At 31.4% G+C, this 23601-nt stretch overlaps 1 protein-coding gene across 1 annotated transcript; it reads right to left on the bottom strand.

Moving 5' to 3' along the window:
- Positions 1-2971: 2971 nt before the first annotated feature.
- Positions 2972-23584, bottom strand: LOC145330837 (uncharacterized). Its single transcript, XM_080175501.1, has 13 exons — positions 22976-23584; positions 22385-22492; positions 21649-21739; positions 21240-21310; positions 20587-20645; positions 18829-18868; positions 13333-13388; positions 12282-12332; positions 11505-11554; positions 9282-9381; positions 6791-6849; positions 4624-4661; positions 2972-3348 (listed from the first exon to the last, which is right to left on the bottom strand). Exons 1-13 carry the CDS (start codon positions 23582-23584, stop codon positions 3262-3264), a joined length of 1419 nt encoding a protein of 472 aa, XP_080031627.1. The 3' UTR covers positions 2972-3261.
- Between the last annotated feature and the right edge of the window lie 17 nt (positions 23585-23601).

The following is a 23601-nucleotide window of genomic DNA, read 5'->3' on the forward strand; positions in this document are numbered from 1 at the left end:
TCGGAGTGGACAAACGCAGGATTTTTGGGACAAACGTCGGAGTGGACAAACGCAGGAGTCCAAATTTTTTTTTCAATTTTGAATTTTTCTTTTCAGCTTTGATTTTGTTTTCAATTTTCAATTTTTTTTCAATTTTCAATTTTTTTTCAATTTTCAATTTTTTTATACAAACCCCCCCTCCCTCCCTCGGTCCCTTATTTTTCTTAGTTAGGTTAGGTTAGGTTATAGGCCAGGGGGCCGAGCGCTGCGGCCATAACCATTATTTTGCAGACAGGGGTATAAAAAAATTTCAAAATTGTCAATAGCGGACACTCCTGCGTTTTACTTGAGCAATGTCCACTCCGACGTTTGTCCACTCTGACGTTTTTCCCACTCCTATGTTTGTCCACTCCGACGTTTGGGACTCCTGCGTTTGTCCACTCCGACGTTTGGGACTCCTACGTTTGGGGTAGGACCCCTAAATGTCTTTTTAAAAGCAAAGCTTTTCTATTATTAGGGTCGGTCCGTCCGTACGTCCGTAATGGATAGCTTTTTTCATTAATTTAGGCATGTTAGAATTGTCCTATCGATTTCAAACTTTGCATGGTGATTTCTTAGTAGTTAGGTACGATTTAGAAAGCGTAGCAACACTATAATCATTAACCCGCGACCGTGGCTCAACATGTAGCGCATCCGCTCGTCGGCGGGAAGGTGATAGGTTCGAATCTCGGTCCGACACCGCGTCATAACTAAAGACGTTAAAAAAGGTTCCCACTGCTACTATGTCAGATTCGCGACGTAAATAGTTAGAGTGGGGGGAATGCCTTGGCCCAAAACAGGCGCAACTCGTTACCATGCACACACAGTTGGGACTTCTCAGACAAAGGGATCGTGCATCTCAAAGAGTTGGTTGTCTGATGGGTGAATGGACGCTTTACACTGCAATCATAAGCGGAGTATGTTTCAAGGTGCGTGGAGAAGAGGTCTAGTACCCGAAGCGACACCTAGCCCCCTAGAGTCTTATCTTATCTTAACTCTATAATCATTACCAGAATGTCCGTTCGTCCATTTAAAAATATGTCGATTTTTTTACTTTTTTAAAAACAAAATTTCATGTGATCTAATTATCCGATTGTTTGATTTTTGGTATATTAATTTCTAGTACAACAAAGTATAATGTTATAAGCAAAGCAACTCTGTAATCAAGTCCTAAAAGTATGTCCATAAACATTATCCTGTATTAAGCAGTTTTTTCAACAAATTCACTTACAATTTTGGTTCGACTCAGTTCTGACACTATACAAATGTTAATGTCCGTTTGTCCTAACGTTTTAGTGGTTCGCTTTTATGGATGTTGTCATCCTTGTTTTAACTGTCAGTAACTTAGGGTCTTGCAACTGTTTAATATTGGCCAGTGGCATATTTTAGCTCACTTTTGCAACTTTCATTATATAAAGTCTTAAATCAATTACAAATTGTAACCCAGCCACCCTAGCTCAGACTAAGCCATTAAAAGTCCCACTCAGCCTTTGCCACCAATAGCCAAAGCTACCTTAGCCTAAGCCACCCTCAAACAATATTTTAAAATCTATAGACATAGTCGTAGTCAATACTCTGCTTTAGCATCATTAGAAAAATGCACGAATTACTTTAGTAATTCTAAGCCAGAGCCCTCAGCATAAACCAACCCAGCCTTACTAAGGCTCTACCATCCTTAGACTTACATAGCCTCTGCCACTTTTGCCCTAAGGCACACTAAGCCGAATCTGCATTCGCGCGGCTGAAATTGCAACGGTAGACCAAGAAATATAAAAAGAAGTAAATTAGGTTAGACAACCATTAAACAAAACATTTGAGAAAGTTTATTAACAGATGAAAATAATATAAATATATAATTATATTTAAAATATTTAGCTGCCTGAAGTTATTATTATAATTATGTTATATTTTGTACAATCAATAGTTGAATATTGATTTTTCTAAAGAAAAGAAAATACAAATATTTTTTAACTTAAAACTTATTTCAAAACGTTTTACTACTGTTTAGTTAGATATTAATTTAAATTGGTTAAATTAAACATTTATTTTTAAAAAAAAATCAAAGAACAAGATTATTAATCTAAATTGTGCTAAATAACTTTAATTTTATTTTCAAAACATTACATACTATACTAGCTGCACTGCTAATTATTTGATTTTAGTTAAGCTTATTAGTTATAACAAGGACTACAGCATCTATAAAAGCGAAACTCTGAAAAGGAGGGACAACCGAACATTAAATATTGCAGAGTGTTAGAACTGAATAAGCAGAATATTAATGCAGTCAAATCAAAATTGTAAGTAAATTTGTTGCAAAAAAGCCTAAATACATGATACTGTTTAAGGACAATATACATTTTTAGGACGGATGGACCGACCATAATTATAGAAAAGCTTCGCTTTTAAAAATACAGTATTTATATACAAAAAAATACACATTATAATATTTGAACAAGAATAAACGTTTTTAGATTTAGATTCTTAGTTTCAGCAGAGATTCTAGTTTAGGTAAATTGATAACAAATGAATAATTCCTTAAATTCAAGAAGTACATTTTCCTCAATGTGTTATTAGTATTCAGTTTATTTGTCAGAAATATTAAATTATTTTGCCATTAGTTATTCCTGTATTCCTGACTTTAGAGATTCTTGAAAAGTTAATTTGAAATTCCAATAATTGCCTTATTTCAATTTGTCAAATAAGCTTAGAGAAATTGATATAGTTCAGTAAAATTGAAAAAAAAAATATTGTACTTTTTTAGATTCTTAACAAGAAAGGTTATTTTAAAAAGGCCTTTAAAACAAGGTTTAACAGGTTCAACCAATGAAAAATTAAAATTTTTAGGTTTAAGGATGTCCACGGGGAGAGGGAGGGGTTAAAAGTGTCTTTTCCCGCCCCCAAATAAAAAAAGCTTAGACGTCCTTCTTCAGGTTTGCATTCCCCTGTATTAAACATTTTATTAGAATAAATAGTAAAAATAATTTTCCAGTATCGCTTGGAAACCGATTAATATCCGGCGAATTAGAACCAGTTCCCAGCCATACTGAAAAATGTATAGCAACGTATTATATCCAGTTTTCTACAAATATATAAAAATGTTTTTTTAGCCCGTGTCTTCGGCATCTCGGAGCATAAAAAAAACTGATTTCAATCTTATAAATGTTCTTTTTTATATCCGAGAAAAGCTGTTTATAATACGATGCGATAAATAATTGTATAACATAAAGACTAGATATATATTGTTTATATACCCATCATGGCACAAATAATTTGAATTCTTCTATTTTTCTCCATATCAACTTCTGATAAACAGTTATACAACGCGTTCACCTAGATAAACAACAATAAATGTTTTTTTTTAATATTTTGAAAAATTAGCATGAACTCAGGGAGTAAGGGAGGGGACAATGGGCAATTAATTCAATTTAAGAGGGTTAGCTGAAAAGCAATGAAAACCAGATTTATCAAGAAAATTTTACCAAAATTGTAAAGGGATCATGGTAACCTAATTTAGAACAAAATTAGTTCTAAGAAAAAAATCATTTACTTGAAAATTATCAACACATCACAATGTAATAAACATTCTGTAATTAATCACTAGAAAAATCTTGTTTAGAACTACCTCAACCCTTCTCATATATTTATAACTGAATCTAAATTCTAGCGGTTGTTAGATTATTTAATACATAAATATCACAGTAGAGTTTCTATACATGAAATGACATTTTCTTGGGAAAAAATATTTGTTAAAACCAGCCATTAATAACAAATTTTTCTGTCTGCATATTCAAAACTAGCTCAGCTAGTTAGCGGGGCATTGATGCGCCAGTACCCAAAGTCAGTCAGAATCTGCTGTATTCGTGCACATTCCCTTTAAGCCAGTACCCAAAGTCTGAGACTCCTAAAAATTGAATATTTGATCCATTGTCCCCTCCCTTACTCCCTGGCATGAACTAGTTCTTATTAGAGGATTTTTTTCAATGTTGACGTTGTAAAACATTAAAAAATGATTTTTTCCTTTTTTATTCCAAGATTTCTCTCGGAGCTGGAGACCACGTGAGAGCTCGGCAGCCGCGTGTTTCCACCTGTAAGCTAACTTTTACAAATTAAAAAATCAGCTTGAAGATTAAACCTGACCAAAATATGGCAATCCCTCTTTTTTTTAAATTAAGTATCCAAACGAGGTTAAATATGAGTTGCAGCTGCCGAGCCCTGATAAAAACACTAAATTTCTCAGAGCATTTCAAACCCATTCTTCATGGGAATCACTTATACTTTCTGGTCTGTATAAAAATGTTGAAATTTTGCAACTACTGTTAAAAATATTGATAATGTCAAAACCATGGGTAGTAAAAACATTACTTCTATTGAACAATCAATCAATCAATGTTTGATAATATTGACTGCTATAATAAAAAAAGTTGAATAAATGAAAGCATTCCAGACATATTAGCTCCTATATTGCCAGTTTGTTTATCTAACACTAAATAAGGTTTCATATTCAAATTTCTATTCTTATAATTTTGTAATTGACTTGGAAACTCTGTCGTTTAAAATGTCGTCTTTGATTTAGAAAAATTGTAGAAATTTTGTTTTTAATGTTACCTTCATACAATCTGTTTTACTTAGCATATCTCTTTGTCCTGAAACATATATTTAGTAAACAAGATCATTTATGTCTTTATATGGCGCAGCAATTGTAATAAAAATGAAAGTATGGCCATTTATTAAAGTATATATTATTTGTATAGGTTTAAGACAGTTTAGACCTATGATTTCTATGACTATGTACATTTTTATTTACATCCTTTGGATTCACAGTGGCGTGTTTACGTTTTAAATTGAGAAGGCCTGCTATCCCCTTTTCTATAATTAGGGTCGGTCCGTCCGTCCGTACGTCCGTCCGTCCGTCCGAGATAGATAGCTTTTATTCGTTAATTTAGGCAAAAATTGTCCTATCGATTTCAAACTTTGCATGATGATTCCTGTAGTAGTTGAGTACGATTTAGAAAGCGTAGCAACTCTATAATCATTACCAGAATGTCCGTACCTCCATTTTAAACATGTTGATTTTTCTACTTTTTTAACAACAAATTTTCAAGTGTTCTAATTATCGGTTTGATCTGATTTTTTGGTATATTGATTCCTGGGACAACAAAGAACAATATTATAAGCGAAGCAACTCTATAATCAAGTTCAAAAATGTAAGTATGTCCATAAACATTATCCTGCTTCAAGCAGTTTTTCAACAAAGAAGTTGTATCAACTTTTTTGCTTTTTATTTAAGATAGCTAGCCGGTCCTTTCAGTAAGTAGTAGATGTAAAATTTTTCATAGAATTCAGATATGCAATCGGTTTTTTTGTAGACCTCTTATTTTTTAAGTAATTTAAGTTTTTTAAAAAAATAATTAAGTCGGTTTTAAGGTACTAAAACGCAACAAAATAAAAGAAGAAAATAGCCAGTATGAACAAAAATAGTAAGATCTTTAATTTGACACCTTACTTTTAAAATTCTGTTGAGTAATTGTTGAAAAAATCTATTTTTTTAACCTCAGTTTAATCAAAACATTAAACCTAAATATTTTCTCATACAGACATAAAAAATATGGGTTCATATATACCATTAGAATGAGAAAAATAATATGAATCCATTCTAAGCAAAATTGAAAAAGTTTTAAAAAATTGTAATAAAAAATAGAAAAAATAAAAAGTTTATTTTAAGAATTGTAACTACTAAACTAGCCAATCACAAATCGCAAAAATTGACGAATCAGGAAGCTTAACCTATAAAATTAACCTATAGAATTGCCAGAAAAAAAGGAGAACGTTCATACAATATATACAATAGATACTACAATAAATATAGTGATATTAAAGAACATGTAAAGAATGAAAAATTATGAACAAATATGCATCAGTCTGTTTATAAACTTCAAAACAATGCAGTTAAAAATACATTATTGTTTCTTGTGTTTAAAAAATATCTGCTACATTGCATTGTCTTTTGTTTAGGTTTTGTTCAGGTTTGGTTCAAGTTAACCCTTAAAAGCCGAAAATTATGATTCTTAAAAAAAACTTATTTTTTATTATTATAGTTTTATAAAACTTTTTCAATTTTGCTTAGAATAGATTCGTAATATTTTTCTGATTCTAAAGATATATATGAACCCATGTTTTTTATGTCTGTTTGAGAAAATATTTAGGTCTAAAGTTTTTATTAAACCGAGGTTAAAAAAAATAGATTTTTTCAATAATTACTCAACAGAATTTTAAAAGTAAGGTGTCAAATTAAAGATCTTACTATTTTTGTTTATACTGGCCATTTTCTTCTTTTATTTTGTTGCGTTTTAGTACCTTAAAACCGACTTAATTATTTTTTTAAAAAACATAAATTACTTAAAAAATAAGAGGTCTACAAAAAAACCGATTGCATATCTGAATTCTATGAAAAATTTTACATCTACTACTTACTGAAAGAACCGTCTAGCTATCTTAAATAAAAAGCAAAAAAGTTGATACAACTTCTTTACTTACAATTTTGCTTCGGCTCTTATACTTTTAAATTCTGATTATTCAGTTCAGATACTATACAAGTGTTAATGTCCGTTTGTCTTACCGTTTCAGTGCTTCGCTTTTATGGATGTTGTCATCCTTGTTTCACACTCAAATAGATTCAAACATCCAAAAAGTTGTAATTTTTACACAGTCTAAAAATAATTTGATTTTACGGAAAAAAAACGTTTTTATTTGCAAATAAAAATATAATTCTTACCTATTTTAACTCCGTCATGTTTCGGCACAATTGTTGCTATTTTGGCTCTTTTGTTCTTACTAAAAAATGGTAAATTGTAAGGATTAAAACAAGGTAAATACAAAATTTATCCAACAGGAAAAAAAGCGAATCAAGTCCTAAAAAAGTAAGTTTGTTCTTAAATAATGTCCTGTATTTGAGCAGTTTTGCAACTATTTACCAATTTTTTAATATACATTTATATACTGCTTTTTCAGTTCTGACACTCTACAAGTGTTAATATTTGTTTGTCCTACAGTTTCAGAGTTTCGCTTTTATGGATGTTGTCATTCTTTTTTTTATAATTGGAATTAGCATTTCAGTGTTTTATTGGTCAATATTTAAATCTATGCATTCCTAAATCTTGTTTCAAATATATCTTAAAGATATTTTACCGTAAAATCCAAGTGCACACTGCCGCTCTAAATTGGAGTGACGATTCTGTAATCCGATTATTGGGAAGAATTGGCCAAATAATTGGAACCAAACTTTTACAAAGTATTTGACAAGCAAAAGTTGTTCTGCAAAAGTTCTGCAGTATTTTTGTAAAGGATAGACTTGCAAATAAAATATGTAAATATGAAGCAATTTACATGAAAAAAATGACGTATTACAATACAAATGACCAATGATAGGTTAATATGATTTCAATTGACCAATGCCAGTATGACGGCATTTTTATGCACTATAAGCTGGTTCTAACTATATAACCCCAACCGTGCATAGGGATTTGTCAGGGGTTGTGAGCCTTATAGGGAAGGCTGTCTTCTTCAATTTATTAGTTTAGTTGGGTTAAAACGCACATACCTATCCAATTTTAAATTCAAATTTGACATTCGTAATCACTATTTCTCGTATTCATTCGAATCCGGTGGATAGGAACCGGTTCTCATCCATACGAAAAAACTATGTCTAGCATCGTATTATATCCAGCTTTCTACGAATATAAAAATGTACATTCTATATCCGCGGAAAGCTGTTTATATTACGATGCGAGAAATAACTATTATTGTACTTTTTACAAAAGTTTACATTAGTTATTTATAGCACCGTATTATAGACAGCTTTTCGCGGATATAAAAATAAAAAGAAAAATCTGGCTTTGGTTTTATAATATTTATTTTTATATTCGTACAAAATTGTCTGTAATACGATGCTTTACATAATATTTCAGTATGGCTGAGAACCGGTTCTAATACAGCGGATATTCATTGGTTTCAAAGCCATACTGGAAAAATTTATTCTTATTGTAAAACCCAAACAAGGCAAAACCTAACCACTTGCAGGCATGGGTCGCAACTATATCCATTAGAAATAGAGCTTATCGTTGATATTCTGTAAATATGACCAACTCAAAATTCTGAGAACTGACCGATAGCCGCCCATCCGCTGCTATTGGCTGATTTAGCCAAAATAAACCAAAAAGAAATTTAAAAATCACCAAACTTTTTTCCTAACCCTAAACAATATAAAAATTGCATATATCCAGCCATTTTTGAGATCATTAAGAGCTGCATAAATAAATCTAGACTGTTGTTATAACAACTTTGAAATAAATCAATATTAAATATTTTGTAAAGAAAAATTTGAAAAATGGTTCTAGAAAATATTTCTTTGGAAATTTACAATTCGATGGAAAGTATTTTATAAATATGAAGAATTTAACGGGAACATATTTTCAAAAGAAAATAATTTTAATCTTTATCTGATCAAAATTAACACATTTTTATCTCATAATTTTAAAAGTAGTTTAGGTATTCATAACGCAAATTATGTTCTCTGGAGATTGGTATCCCTTACTCCATGTTACTTTTAAAATTTATTTTACAAACGGACTTTTTGTTCCTTGATGCTTAAGGTTCGAAATCTAAAATTTGTTAAAGAAACATCTCTATAACTTTTTATAGTTTGTCGTATGCTCAGTCTAAAAAAAACTCAATATCTTGCAAAAACTTAGAGAGAATCAAGGTTTAATTAATCTACAACTATTTCTTTCCCCATTAATTTGAAATAGCCAAGGTGGACAAAAAGACTTATTTTAAAAACGAGAGTAAGATTAATTAAAGTTCGAGCAGAGAAAATAACGGTTGCGTCATAACTAAAGACGTTAAAATAAACCTAATGCTTCTTTATCATATGGATATTTATATACTACGGTAATGACTTCAAATCAAAGTCTTAGAATCAATGGTTTGTTATCAGAAATAGTTAGGATGTGCCCTATTGCTTAGGTCCCAGCTTATAACGAAATTAATTAAAAAACAAATCACGAAACCTATACATGATTTTTAGCTGTCGTTAGAGGGCAACACTTGTAATATTAACGCCCTTTATTGTATCATTTTAGATTTATTTTGCTTGTTGGCTTTACCTTAATAATGTCCTAATGTTAAGGTCTGTCACTTAATTAATATGAATCAGGAATCATTTTTCTTAATTGCCAACTGAAAAATTGATAAAAGAAATGATTTACCTGAAAAAGTAAGGTCCGTAATGCATAATTGAGTTGTAATCATATTCAAAATTTCTAGTTGTATCGTCTCCACTTTTCGTCACAAAATTAGACAGCTTCCCTGAAAATACAAATAATTCAAATTTAATAAAACTAGAGTTGGCTCAATATAACTATATCGCTATTGGCTAGTTTTCTATAAGTACATATCTTTTTATCTATTTCTCAATAAATCAATTTTCCTCCCCAGCCATTACTATCTAAAAGAAAGAAGTAAATATTTATTAATTTAAATGATTTTAAAAAGATTTTTTCAATTATATTTTTTTCACATTACCATCACCAAAGGGTTAATATGATTAAAATTTTAGTTTAAATATTTTAACACAAAGGAAGTGTCGCCACAATCGAATTCTTTTAAAATACAGTTTTCTTAGATTTACTCTATTATGAACTTAAATTTTTTATTTATGAAAAAAGTATTAAATACTTCAATGTAATTCAAATATCAACATGAAGTGAAAAACTTAATTCATTCCATAAACAAATAGAATAAAGGTCTTATTGCTTTGGTCAATGAGAGTTTAATGAGGATTATTGGAGCACTATGAGTTTTAAGCACTTTACCATTGGAAGACTCGAGCTCATTTATAGACGTTTATTTCCTATATAGATCTGTCATGGATCTTGATGCAATATAGCAGGCCGTTTTGTAAATGTTAAAAATTGGAAGATTTCATTAAATAAAAGTAATCGCAAATATACTTAGTAAATAAAGTTGATGTATTTACTATTTATGACATATAAAGTATGGATTTGTGAATGCCATAGTCATTAGAGTAAAACACTAGAGGAACAAAGGGTTAAATCTCCCCATCGCAACCGCCTTGTGCAACCTTTCTATTGGGTAATTGAAAATCCACCAAAGCTGTCGCTTATATAAACACAGCCAAGTAGCAGAAAATAATTTAGAAATAGACAAAAGAGATCTTTAAAAAAGGAAGGGAGGTAGTTGTTTGTATATACATCTATACAGACTATAGATATGTTCTATTGTTCTATTTTTGACATATGTTTAAAAGTATTGGGTGCATTTTTGCCAGTGTTGGATGTATTTATGACATGAGGAAAAACGAAGAAAACATTTTGCCATCCACTCTGAATAAAATTTGCTGGATGTGCTAAAGCCAGAAGAAAAGTAATGAGCTTAATATATTTTGTTCCAATATTTAATTGGTATATAAACTTAAGTTTAAAAATTAATTATTGACTTTAAATGTTCAAATGATATATGCCTTTCAATTCTTAAAAACTATAGTGACACCTGAGAGTATTAAAATTCAGAGAAAGAGGGGACAATGGGCTCTTTATTACATTAGTCCCCAAAGTTTTATAATAACGTTTTCTTATTTGTTGGCTTAACAACTTTGGTGACTTTGCTGAATTTTGATTAATTAATTATTTAAGCTGAGTGTTCAAAGGTTTCAGTTAATAATTTTAATCTACAGAAGGTGTAATTTTGCGTATCATCACTTGGGATGTACATCAATTTATCGGCCATTGTCTTATCCCTTTAGATATCCCTGATATATACCTCTTTCAAAATTTTGTAATAACCTCACTCAGTTCTTAGAACAATTTATTTTTTCATCATTTATTTTCTATTATTGGGCAAACTATCTTTTCAAACAATACCATATCAATATCTCAATGCTACTCTATCATTCATTGGCGGCTACACCCCTAGACCCCTCTTAATTTGTTTTCTATGGGCGATTTCTCTTGGGACGGTGGTGGTATCCTCCCCAAAATAGTTATAAACCTTCCCTAAGGTTAAGAAGTTATCAAAATCCTTAGTACAGACAGACAGACAAACAAACATCTTGTTGCTTTCTTATTACGAAAAATGAACTAGAAGTCATATGATCATAACGCACAAATATAAATGAATATATTTTAAAATGACAATTAATACCAGAGCACGGCAGCTGCGCGTCATAATGATGATATTATTAAATAATCCACATAACACATTGTACTAAAAAAACTTTGCACATTATGTTTGCGTTGGATCCTTCTTAGGCAACATAAGTAAATTTCTTTTAATATTATAACAATAAAATTCAGCTGGATGTCCAATAATTCATAAACAGACAATCCATATCTTCGGTATTTTCTATTGCACACAAGCAGGTTTAATATTCGCGGCTGAGGCGCGGCTGCCGAGTCCTGCCTAAAACTTACCATTTCTAACATTTTTCTTAATAATCTTGATATAGCTGTCTCGATCAGCCCTATCAAATCAAATAATTATTATTAAAAAGGGAAAGTGAACACAAAATAATAAGATTTGTTTTTTAACCCTACATAAGATAAGTGCAACTGATTTACAATTGCAAAAGAAGTGTACCAAAAATACTTTATTAATTTTGGTTCTTGTAAGAAATATAATATAAAGAAAATGTTATAGGAACGTGGAAACTATATACGCTGTTTACATACAAAATACTTTTCCTAGGTAAGGTTGATTAAATTTGAAATCAGCGAGCTTTGCGTGGCAATCTCTAAAATAATGCTCTAGCGGTTACGCCCCTAGAAGCCTTTAGTGGCTCTTGAGGAAATGGGGAGGGAGGTTGACCCTCTTTTTTCAAATTTAGTATTTAAAAGAAAAGCTTTCAATATTTTTAGGGCAATTTCTCTTGGGAGACGTGAAATGCCCTCTCCCAAAAGATATCAGCCTTCCCGGGAGAAACTTTATTGTACTAATATCGGTTCAGTTGTCAGTGAATTCCTTCGCTACACAGAGACATCCTATTACTTTTAAGTAAGGTTTAATAAAAGGTATACGGCACCCAAGAAAAACGTTCACGAGGGGATGGTAAAATAAAATTTTCCTAAGATATAACATTTATTTACACCTATTTTCATTTGCTTTACCCCTTGTCTCTGACCGTCCTTCACTTAATTAAGTAATGCCTTCTGGAGGCTGTGGGTGGAACTAAAAATTAACTAAACCTTTACCTGGAATGTTCATGGTAGAATCCTAAAGTGTGCATTATCTCGTGCATGGCTCTTAAATGAAATATAAATATTATCAGTGATCTCTTTAGAAGCGAAGCTACTCTTTAATTTACTTATTTTGTCTGTCTGTCCGTCGGTTCGTAACGCTATGAGAGAAATGTGATTTTCTTAATTGCTATTTTATGAATTTTCAGTGACAATGAGCATGTAGTATATAATTTTCTTGGTTCAACTCTGTCGGTCTTGCTTTTAAAGACTTAAACAGAGGATAGAGGATTCAAGATTTCTACAATTTAAAGCACATTTCAGGCTCTACTGGTAGAATGATTTAGGTTCTAATCTATACATTTTCTCTAATAATCATGTAACTTTGACCTTTAAAGGGCATTTAATGTTACAACATCCTTGGGTTTTTGTACAAAAACATTAGGTTCGTTGTACATTGTGTCTTTTCTAAATTAGGTCTTTTGTCCAGCTGATCTTAAGTTTATTAAGTCCTTAGTCCATTAGATCCGCTGTCCATTAGGCTTTATGTCACATATAAGGCCTTTTGTCTAGTAACTAGTTATTCTTTTGTCCATTAGGTCTTTTGTCAATTATGTCTTTTTTGCACAGTTGGTCTGCTGTCCATTAGGTCTTTTGTCCAATAGGTCTTTTATCCATTAGGTCTTTTAACCTTTCGGTCTTTTATCTATTAGGTCTTTTGTCCATTAGGTGTTTTGTAAGTTATGTCTTTTGTCAAATGAGGCTTTTGTAGAGTTGGTCTTTTGTACAGTTGGTCTTTTCTCCATTAGGTATTTTAACAATTAAGTCAATGTCTTTGGGTCTTTTGCCTTTGGGTCTTTTGTCTAGTAAGTCTTTTGTCCAGTAATTCTTTTGTTCAGTGGTTTTTTTGTCCAGTCTTTTGTCCAGTAGGTCTTATGTATTTGGGTATATTGTCTAGTAAGTTTTATTGTCCTTTAGGTCTTTCGTCTAGTAAGTCCTTTGTCTAGTAAGTCTCTTGTCATTTGTCTTAATGCAACGAGTTGTATAAAGAAAAAACCGGTTTTACCTGCCAGGAGAACAGAAACAGGAACAGGAGTGGTCATTTGGCTGCTCCAATGATACCTGAGAAAATTGATATTGGGTTTACGTGGATATTATGACATGGGAAAAATTTTCATTGGGTTCCTAACAAGGACATCGTTTGTTGGAAAGCTTATTCATCAAGTAGTAGGGAGTGGATGGGGTAAAGGGGGTGGATTAGAGTGATCGTTATTCTAGCAAGCTACAAGTTTCACTTTATTAGAATACAAGATAATCTGGTGTAAGATCCAAGTAATAATAAATCCATTCCTACGGGGTAAAAAACAATTATTTTGACTGGGATAATTTTACACACGTTGGTTTTATAGACATACAAAATAAATTTTAGAGCAGGTCTGCATCTAAAAAATTTTTGTAGTGGAATGTTGTACCATAATAAACTTTTATTTTAATTCCAGTTTTTATCAAAGGAAAACTTTTATGACAATGAATGTTTAATGAAAGGAGAGTTAAATTATTTTTCTTGGAATCTTTTCAGAAGATTGTAAAGGATAATTTTCTTAGTATTGTATTAATAAGTTGTTTCTCTTCCAATTGTTAAAAAGAAAAGATATTTCTAAGTCTATTGAATAGAGATACTCTAGAGAAATAATGTCTAAATCAGCCAATAGGAGAATACTAAAGGTTTATTAAGGACATTTCATTGGTTGAAACATTTTACAGATCTTGGAACGTGGATAAATTGTCGCATATCTTAGGATAAAACTTTTTTTTGGGCAATCAGTTTGTTTTAAAACAAGGATGGCAACATCCATAAAAGCGAAGCACTGAAACGGTAGGACAAACGGACCTTAACACTTATATTGGTTATATTGGGCACAATGTAGCCCTGCAGGTTTTGGGCCCCTAACAAGAGTTAGACATAAGAAAAAAAATTTCCTCTTTTCAATTAATTTTAAAACAATGAGAGGGTTTTGTGATCGTTAAGCCCTTCAAAAAAAGCACAAATAAACCTGAGTATTCTAGCTACAAAAAATAATTTCAAATTCAGAAATTTTAATGTAACAAGGATGACAACATCCATAAAAGCGAAGCACTGAAACGGTAGGACAAACGGACATTAACACTTGTATAGTGTCAGAACTGAATAAGAATATAAGAGTCGAAGCAAAATCGTAAGTAAAATTTGTGGAAATTCTGCTTGATACAGGATAATGTTTATGGGCATACTTACATTTTAGAACTTGATTATAGAGTTGCTTATTACATTATACTTTGTTGTCCCAGGAATCATCATACTAAAAATCAGATCAATCGGATGATTAGATTACATAAAAATTTGTTGTTAAAAAAGTAAAAAAATCACCATGTTTAAAATAAACGTACGGACATTTGGTAATGATTTGAGTTGCTACGCTTTCACAATCGTACCTAACTACTAAAGGAATCACCATGCGAAGTTTGAAATCAATAGAACAATTCTAACATGCCTAAATTAACGAAAAAAGCTATCCGTCTGTGACGGACGTACGGACGGAAAAACTCTAATTATAGAAAAGCTTCGCTTTTAAACAAATTTTCATCCTATAATGAGAAGCGTATGACAAAACATATAATTAGTTAGTTATTAATTGTTGAATCTATAAGAATTAAGTTAGCTTTTGATGAAAAATGGGGACAGATTGATCATCTAGATATATTACATCTTTTTCATTAATGTATTATTATGTAATTTTCTTGAAACTTAGCTACAACAGACACACAGACAAAAATTGTCCTGGTACGTGGCAAAGAATTTATTTGAAAAGTATTGTTATATAAGTTTGGCAATAATTTGTACTCTGAGACTTGATATTGGTCTGTACTTTTTATCCCCAAAAGCAATACAATTCTTCATTTTTATTGTCATTGTATTATATATATATTACTAGCGGCTTTGACATTAGTCTCTTAGAACTTTAAAATTTGGGCAGGTAAGTTTAGTTCAAAACTAGCCTATAACCACCAAATGACTCATACGACTAATAAAAACCTTCTTTACCGTCAACATTTATTAGTTCATAAAAGATATAGGTCGACCTCTGGAAATTTTTGGTCAACCTATACAGTCTTTTAGGTTGACCAATTTATAAAGGTATTTGTTGGTTGTACTTGTTTAGGTTGACCTAAAGAAAAAAATTGGTCGACCTTAACAAGTTATTTGTGAAATGGGCATAAAATTGTTAGATGTTTGAGTATCTCTGTCTGCTATCTGGTTTAAAGAATTCTGATAAGATATTAGTTTTCAGGGAAGGTTTGTAATCAATATGTAAATGATTTTTATAGGGTTGAAAACTACCTCCTTCTAATATTAGAAAATGCCTTTTGCAAAAATACAAAAGGTATAACTGATAAGCTATATATACTAGGGTGGGTCGATTTTGGACATTTTTTTTCTGAGGCCAAAATTTCCTGATTCAGCTCCTCAAGACCTTTCCAGGGAGCACCATGAAGCCACAGTTCTGATTCAAAAAAAAATTTAATGTCGTCTTTACATACTAATAAGTAATGAATTATATTTTTAAGTGGTCGTGTTCTAAAACTCAATTTTTTAAAATTCTTTTTCGGTCGTAAATATTTTTAAGGTTAATTTTATCTGTTGCATATCCCCGCTTTGTCTAATTCCGATATGAACCCACCCTAATATATACATAGTTAACAAAACTTATCTTTAGCTCTTTCTGTTTATTTAAGCATGTTAAAATTGTTCGATTTCAAACTTATCATAATGATTTGTGATGATAGTTATGGATGATTTAAAAAGCTGAGCAACTCTCTAATCGTTACAAAAAAGTCAGTACGTCTGTTTAAAACATGTTGATGATAAATTTAGCATATTATGATTTTTATGATTAAAATTATTCCTATGATAACAAAGTACAATGTTATTAGTAAGCATCTCTACAATAAAGTTCTAAATGTAAGTATGTCTTTAACATTATTTTGTATAATATTTGTACAATTTTGCAACAAATTAACTAAATTTATGTTCCGATTACAAGTGATATTGTTCGTTTGTCCTACCGTTTCAATGCTTCACTGTTATAAATGTTGTCACCAATCCTTGTTATTTTAATAAATAGGACGACAACTGCAGTTTTATGTTTATTTGGTTTAATGCATGTTTTTATACACACAGTTATATAAAACAAAAATAGTACATACACACAGTTCGGAGGTTGAAACTAAATTAAGAGAATGTAGAAAAAACAGCTAATTTTTTTATCGTTGCTTGAAATTAAGAGGTTTAATGTATACGGTTTCCAAATTAACCTAAACCAAGCCAAAAACTCAGCATTTGTACATTCGTCTGAATCTAAAGATCGTAGTAACCGCTGAATTGATTGGTCTATACTCTTCAGGGAATATAGCTACAAGTGTGGGTTAAGCTATTTTCTTGAGGGTTGAGATACACCCACTCCCCCTAAAAAGAAAAAATATCCACTTGCAGAAAAAAATAAGAGAAAATAAGGAAGGAATAAAATGATAAAAAAGAGAATTTCTTGAACATTCCGACAGACCAGGGCTGTGCAAAACCCGGGGTTTTTTTAAAAATACCCCGGGGACGTGGAAAATAGGGGTTTTACCCGGGTTTTAGGGGTTTCTTGGGGTTTTTGGGGTATTTTGGGTTTTTATAGTTTTTATACTGTAAAAGCTTGAATAATATATTATATATAATATATAATAGACGATTCTTTCTATGGCGCAGCGAGTTTCATAGTATTTTCACAGTAGCTTTTCTCTTATTTCTACCCCTGCGGGGCAATCATTACCCCTTAACTAACCTAACCTAAAATAACCTATTAATAGTTACTATAAAAGTACAAAGAAAGCCACTGTGCCATGAAACCAATTAGGTCCATTCTTTTAATATTTAGAAACAGGCTAGGACATAAGAAAGATGAAAAGTTGGCTGCTATATACAGGAAAAACAGAAAAAATGCAAAAATCTAAAGATCCTAAAATTGTTTTCTTGCTGGAATATCTCTTCCTTGGCAAAATGGCAATAGTTACTATAAAAGTACAAAGAAAGCCACTGTGCCATGAAACCAATTAGGTCCATTCTTTTAATATTTAGAAACAGGCTAGGACATAAGAAAGATGAAAAGTTGGCTGCTATATACAGGAAAAACAAAAAAAATGCAAAAATCTAAAGATCCTAAAATTGTTTTCTTGCTGGAATATCTCTTCCTTGGCAAAATGGCAAAATCAGGCACAAGTAGTTATAGCAGCAGTCTATTCCTTTTTTAAATACAGGGGTCAATGAAAAACTTTTTTTATATAAACAACGAAAAATAAACTTATTTTTGAAACAATTTTACTTTTTTTAATAAAACCCCCATGGGTTTTTTAAGGTGGGTTAAAGGGCAAAAAACCCGGGTGGGTTTTGGGGTGGGTTTTTTGTCTGCCAACCCTGCGACAGACACAAACTCTAAAATGATACAAAATATAAATACAAAATAAACTACAATAATTTTGGAATCAAGTTCATAACTGTATACATGTTATTTATTTATATGTAGTAATACTACTTGATGCATGGCTTTCACGGCTTTAGGTGATAAAGAAATGGCCTGTTTATTACACTAGTCCCCAAAGTTTTATAAAAATCTTTTTCTTATTCGTTGGCTTTAAAGCTTAGGGGACTTTAGTGAATTTTGGTGGTTGTTTCATTAAGTTGAGTGTTCAAACGTTTCAACAACAAATTTTTATCTACAGAAGGGGTAACTTTATGTATCATTATTGGGGATGTACATCAATTTATCGGCCATTGTCTTATCCCTTTAGATCCCTGAGCTTAGGTAATAGGTTAAGAATATTTTTTTCTGAAATGTTTTCCATTCTAAAGATTCCAAATCAATCAATTATAACTTTTTGCCTTTTTATATATCTTCATATGCATGTTTGTGTTGTTTTTTTTATAAGTTATTACATAAATATTAAGACTAAGGACACACTCACACACAATAGACCCCATATATCATTTATAATTGCATTGCAGTTATACAATATGATAGATAGATAGACAGATAGATAGATAGATAGATAGATAGATAGATAGATAGATAGATAGATAGATAGATAGATAGATAGATAGATAGATAGATAGATAGATAGATAGATAGATAGATAGATAGATAGATAGATAGATAGATAGATAGATAGATAGATAGATAGATAGATAGATAGATAGATAGATAGATAGATAGATAGATAGATAGATAGATAGATAGATAGATAGATAGATAGATAGATAGATAGATAGATAGATAGATAGATAGATAGATAGATAGATAAATAGATAGATAGATAGATAGATACATAGATAGATAGATAGATAGATAGATAGATAGATAGATAGATAGATAGATAGATAGATAGATTGATAGGTTGATAGATTGATAGATTGATAGATTGATAGATTGATAGATTGATAGATTGATAGATTGATAGATTGATAGATTGATAGATAGATAGATACCTGTTGTTTGCCTCCTTTTCTTCCAATATAAGACCAACATCTAAAAACAAATTAAAAAAATTAAAAGCCTCATTAAACAAAGCTTGAAAGTAAAATAAATAAAGCTTTTCTATCAAAATATTTTAACCTATAGATAAGAAAACACCTAGTTGATAACGTTAAAGCAAACGTTAACGAAGGTATAACGGACAAGCTGAAATTGTTCAAATTCTTTGCCAAAAAGTATTTGCATTATTTAGTGCATTAATTTATGTACATTTATTTTTCGGGGACGTGCAGGGGGTGTGTAAAAAAAAGTAAGAGTTTCTTGACTAGACTAAACACGAAGCAGCAAATAGAACCAAATAAAAAATAACGCCATAAAATTCAAATGACCAATGATAGGCCAATATACATTTATATTCACCAATGGTAAAATATATGTTGGCCTATTATTGGTCATTTGTATTGTATGACGTCATTGTTCATAAGGAACTATTTGCTGCTTCCCCAACACTCATTTAATCTATAGTATTTCTATAATATTCAATTCATACTTCCCCTCCTACATCCCTTTAATTGTATAAATAAAAAAGGCAATGGGTAAAAAAAAGGCCCCTGGATAAATCTTGTGCACGCACCTGATATTATATACAATACATGCATAGTATTTTTTCTGCCTTCCTTATTTACATATTTACTATCTTAAAAACAATCTTACTATTTGCTTTAATTAGAAGCCTTACACTTAAATTGGTTGAGAAAAAAATTTTAAACCTCTTTTAAAGAATTTTTTATGCTACTTTTAAAATATTCTTTTCCTTTGCTTTCAAATTTCGACAAGGACAATTATGTGTCCCATAGTGTAGTGGTTAGCGCACTACGCTGTGGTTGGGAGAAACCGAGTTCAAGTCCCCACATAGACTTTGCACTTGGTTGACAAATGCTGTCGCAATTTGTCAGATTATGATCACGCAACCTTCCCTAAGATGCCCTAGGGTTGTAAGGGGGGAGATTTGTAGGAAGTTAGGATTCTACAAATCAAGCAGCTCTAACCATGCTTTCCCTCATCCATGCTCCTCGTATGAGAGTGCCATTAATTAGGGTGGCTTAATATGGAACACCTGCCAAAACTCTAGGCCAGGGTGATGTAATAATTGAGTAGCTTCCACGAGAATTGCGGGTCAGCTTGTAATGTAACATAGAATACAATCAGCTGTGCGCGAAGCTTACCAATCTAAGATTGGCCAAAGGATTCTCACTTCCAGTCTCCGTGTGCATCTGAGTCCTAACTTCAGAGAATCATGGCTACAACAACAACAACATGTCAAAAAGAAGTGAAGCGATTTGAAAATATAAGGTAACCAAAAAAAGCATAAAAAGAAACAGAAAGAAAAACCAAATAATCTTGCTTTACAGAAGAACAGACAGAAATCCATGGCCACTTTGTAGTTTTGGAAGACGTTCAAACCAGGGAGGGTTGGGACATTGGGCTCTTTATTAAACTAGTTCCTAAAGTTTTAACATAAAGTATTCTTCTTCGTTGGCTTAACAACCTTAGGTACTTTTATTGAATATTGATTGGATGATTCATTTAGTTGAGTGTCCAACCGTTTCAAATACTGAATGTAATCTACAGAAGGGGTATTTTTGTAAATTATCTTTAGGGATGTACATTAATTTATCTGCCTTTCATACCACTTTAGATCCTTGTGTCCAAACATATGATTGTATGTAGATTATAATACTGTGCAACTAAATCTAAATATTATAACTTACCCCTTCCGTTTGTCATCAGGATGAAAGAACAGGTAATCTTTCTCTTTTCCATCCCAGGCCTAAACAACAGAAAAATGTCAATTCTATTTTGTTCTATGAAGCTTTGCCTTACTCCATTAATAAGGTATAATCAACAAGCGAAATAAATCCAAAATAATAGTTGGGGGCAGAGGGAATGGTCGTCAAGTTTTGCCCTCCAACGACAGCTGTAAAACACGAATAGGTTTCGTGTTTTTTCTGAATTGATTTCGTTTATTTATTCTGCCTATCTGTATGTATGTAACGCCTTTTCTTTGATTCTTTAAGATTGACTTAAAAGATTTTTACAATGTAGTTTCAATATAGGTAGGCTGCAAAATATTGTACCTTGGCGTTCGAGGTTCTAAAGCTGGCAAATTAGAAGTAATTTCATCAATTTTAAGATTTAATTTTAATTTTAAAAAAAACAAGGATTAAACGTCAAAGTTTTAGATTGATATTCAGGTTTAAATTGCAGAGAGTGTAGAAATCAGATTATTTATATAAATAATAGAAATTTTTTTTTAGATTTTCATTTATGTGCCTTTTTCCAATTGCAACAAAGAATGCCGTTAAATAGATCTTATTGAGCACAAACTTTTAAATGATTTATATTGAGAGAAAAAATAGTTTACCTTAAATTTGACACAGCTGAGAAAGGAGATGGTATTTATGGCACTTTGTATGACCAGAATTTCTGTTGGGCCTAAAATTAGAAAAAATTGACTCTAATTCTATGGTATATTTTTATTTCTAATTTATAGTCTACTCGGGAAGTTCCAACCCTGCTTGTACTCTTTTAAGACCCTGCCCAAATCAACAGTAAAATAAGAATAAAATATGCATTTTTTCGGAAGTTATATTTTTAGTTAAAATAAAGGCCCTCAAAAAGGGAAGGGGCAATAAGGATAAAAACACTTAGGCTACAAATAACCTCAAATTTTTCCAGCAAAAATAATAGACTATTACTCAATAAAGAATTACATACAAACCGACTAAACTCAAATCTTGTAAAGTACTTAGCGCTACTAAAAAGTCACTTACTATGTTGTTCTGAAATGAGGTAAGGTATTGTATTATTCTTCCATTTCTTTGCTGGGGATACATCAAAATTTATGGAAAGACGCGCATTCCCCTAAAAAAAATATATTAAAGATTTCTACATGTTTAAAGAAATTTGTTAGTAGCATTGCTTTCATACTAGCAGCTGCGCACCTAGCATCTTGGGACTAGAAAAATAGCCTAAAACCATACTAAGACTTACATATAAAAAAGCTTGCTACTTTAAAGAATACTAGCGTCTACGCCCCTAGAGGCCTCTAGGGGTACTTGAGGAGGGGAGAGTCGAATTTGATAACCCAATCTATTATTTTAGATTTTAAAAGAAAACGTAAAAAAAAATTTGGGTTGGGGGAAATTTTTTTTGTTGGGGGGGGGGGGATTCCCCATCCCCCCCATTTTTATTTTAGGTAAAAAAATTTTAGAAAAAATTTTTTTGGGGGGGGATTTTTTTTCTAGGGGCGATTTCTCTTGGGAGAGTGGTGGTACCCTCCCACAAAATAGTGATAAATCTTCCCGGGAACTATGAGAAGCTACCCTGTTAAGGAGAACCCGATCGGTTTAGCGGCTGGCGAGATCCTTGTGGTACACACAGACAGACAGACATTCTATTACTCTATTATTTGTTAAGAAAATCCTTTTATAAAACTTTGGGGAATGGTGTAATAAACAGCCCATTGTCCCATCTCTCTCTGAGCTTTATTACTTCTTAAATACTTACATCAGGAACGGCAATGTCTCCTTCCACAAGATCTGATGCTGTCTCAGGATCTTCATCATCTGAATCAAAGTTATCTTCTCCACCCTCTTCATCAGATTCACTGTCAACCTTCACAACGCACATTTTAGAATCAGAAATATTTAATTTATCAAAACCAGGACTTGGCAGCCGCGCCTCAACTGTGCCTAATCCTCAAATTTAAACCTGCTTGAGAGCAAAAAAAGGAAAATCTGAAAAGATGGATTGTCTGTTTAGGATTAGCTTTCGGCATCCAACTGAATCTTTAAGTTATAAAATGACAATTTCACTGAGGCTTAAACGCTGCTTACGAGCAGCTGCAAAGCCATGCACGAAACCACCCAAAAATTATTTAAAGTTGTTTCAATTTTCAAATAACATATGAAAAAAATTGAAAAGAATGGGCCAATATCTTCTCATAAGAGTCTTATGGATTATTGAAAAATACGATAACATGTATATTTTCTTAATCCTCCCAGGAAAAGATTTAATAATTTATACTGCACTAATTCTATTGCTCTGTGTAAAAATGTACTATACATGTTTAAACTTCTTCATTTAGATGCGTTTTGCCTTGTTATATTCATTGTTGATATTTTCAGTAGTATCAATTTTAAGATCATTTTTCACCACTCCATTTGACTTGCTGTTATTCTTGTGATTTTCATTTATAACATTATCATTTTCGTGATCTCCTTTTAATGAATTATGGTTAGTTTCTTTACTAGAAGTAACATTAGTATCATTCATATATTCCATTGTAACATTTAGAGCATTATTTTTATTTTTAACCACTGTTATATTATTAGATTCATTCTTTAGTGTGGTGTCAACATTTTGATTTGCATCTTTTTCAGAAGCATCTTTTTCAGTAGCATCAATGTTATTTTTTATCTCATCATAACTTGTATTTCCAATTGTTTTAAGATTTAAGTTACTTCTTTCTTTGTTGACAGTCTGAGAGTCTTCATTATGCTCTTCAGTATTCTCATTATGATCACTATTAGTTCTATTTTCACTCTTATTAGTTAGATTATATTCTCTTATAAGTTCTAAGTATTCTTGTACAATGTCACTTTCTAAATCACTATCTATGTCATTGTTTGTAACATCATCTACTGTTTGACTGTTGTTGAGGTTAAGAGTGGCATCTCCAGTAAGCTCTGTTATACTTTCTAGCATTTTATCAAAAGTTTAAG

Source organism: Acartia tonsa, chromosome 10, assembly GCF_053477335.1.
Source record: "Acartia tonsa isolate MP-2025a chromosome 10, ASM5347733v1, whole genome shotgun sequence".
Lineage (NCBI taxonomy): Eukaryota > Metazoa > Arthropoda > Copepoda > Calanoida > Acartiidae > Acartia > Acartia tonsa.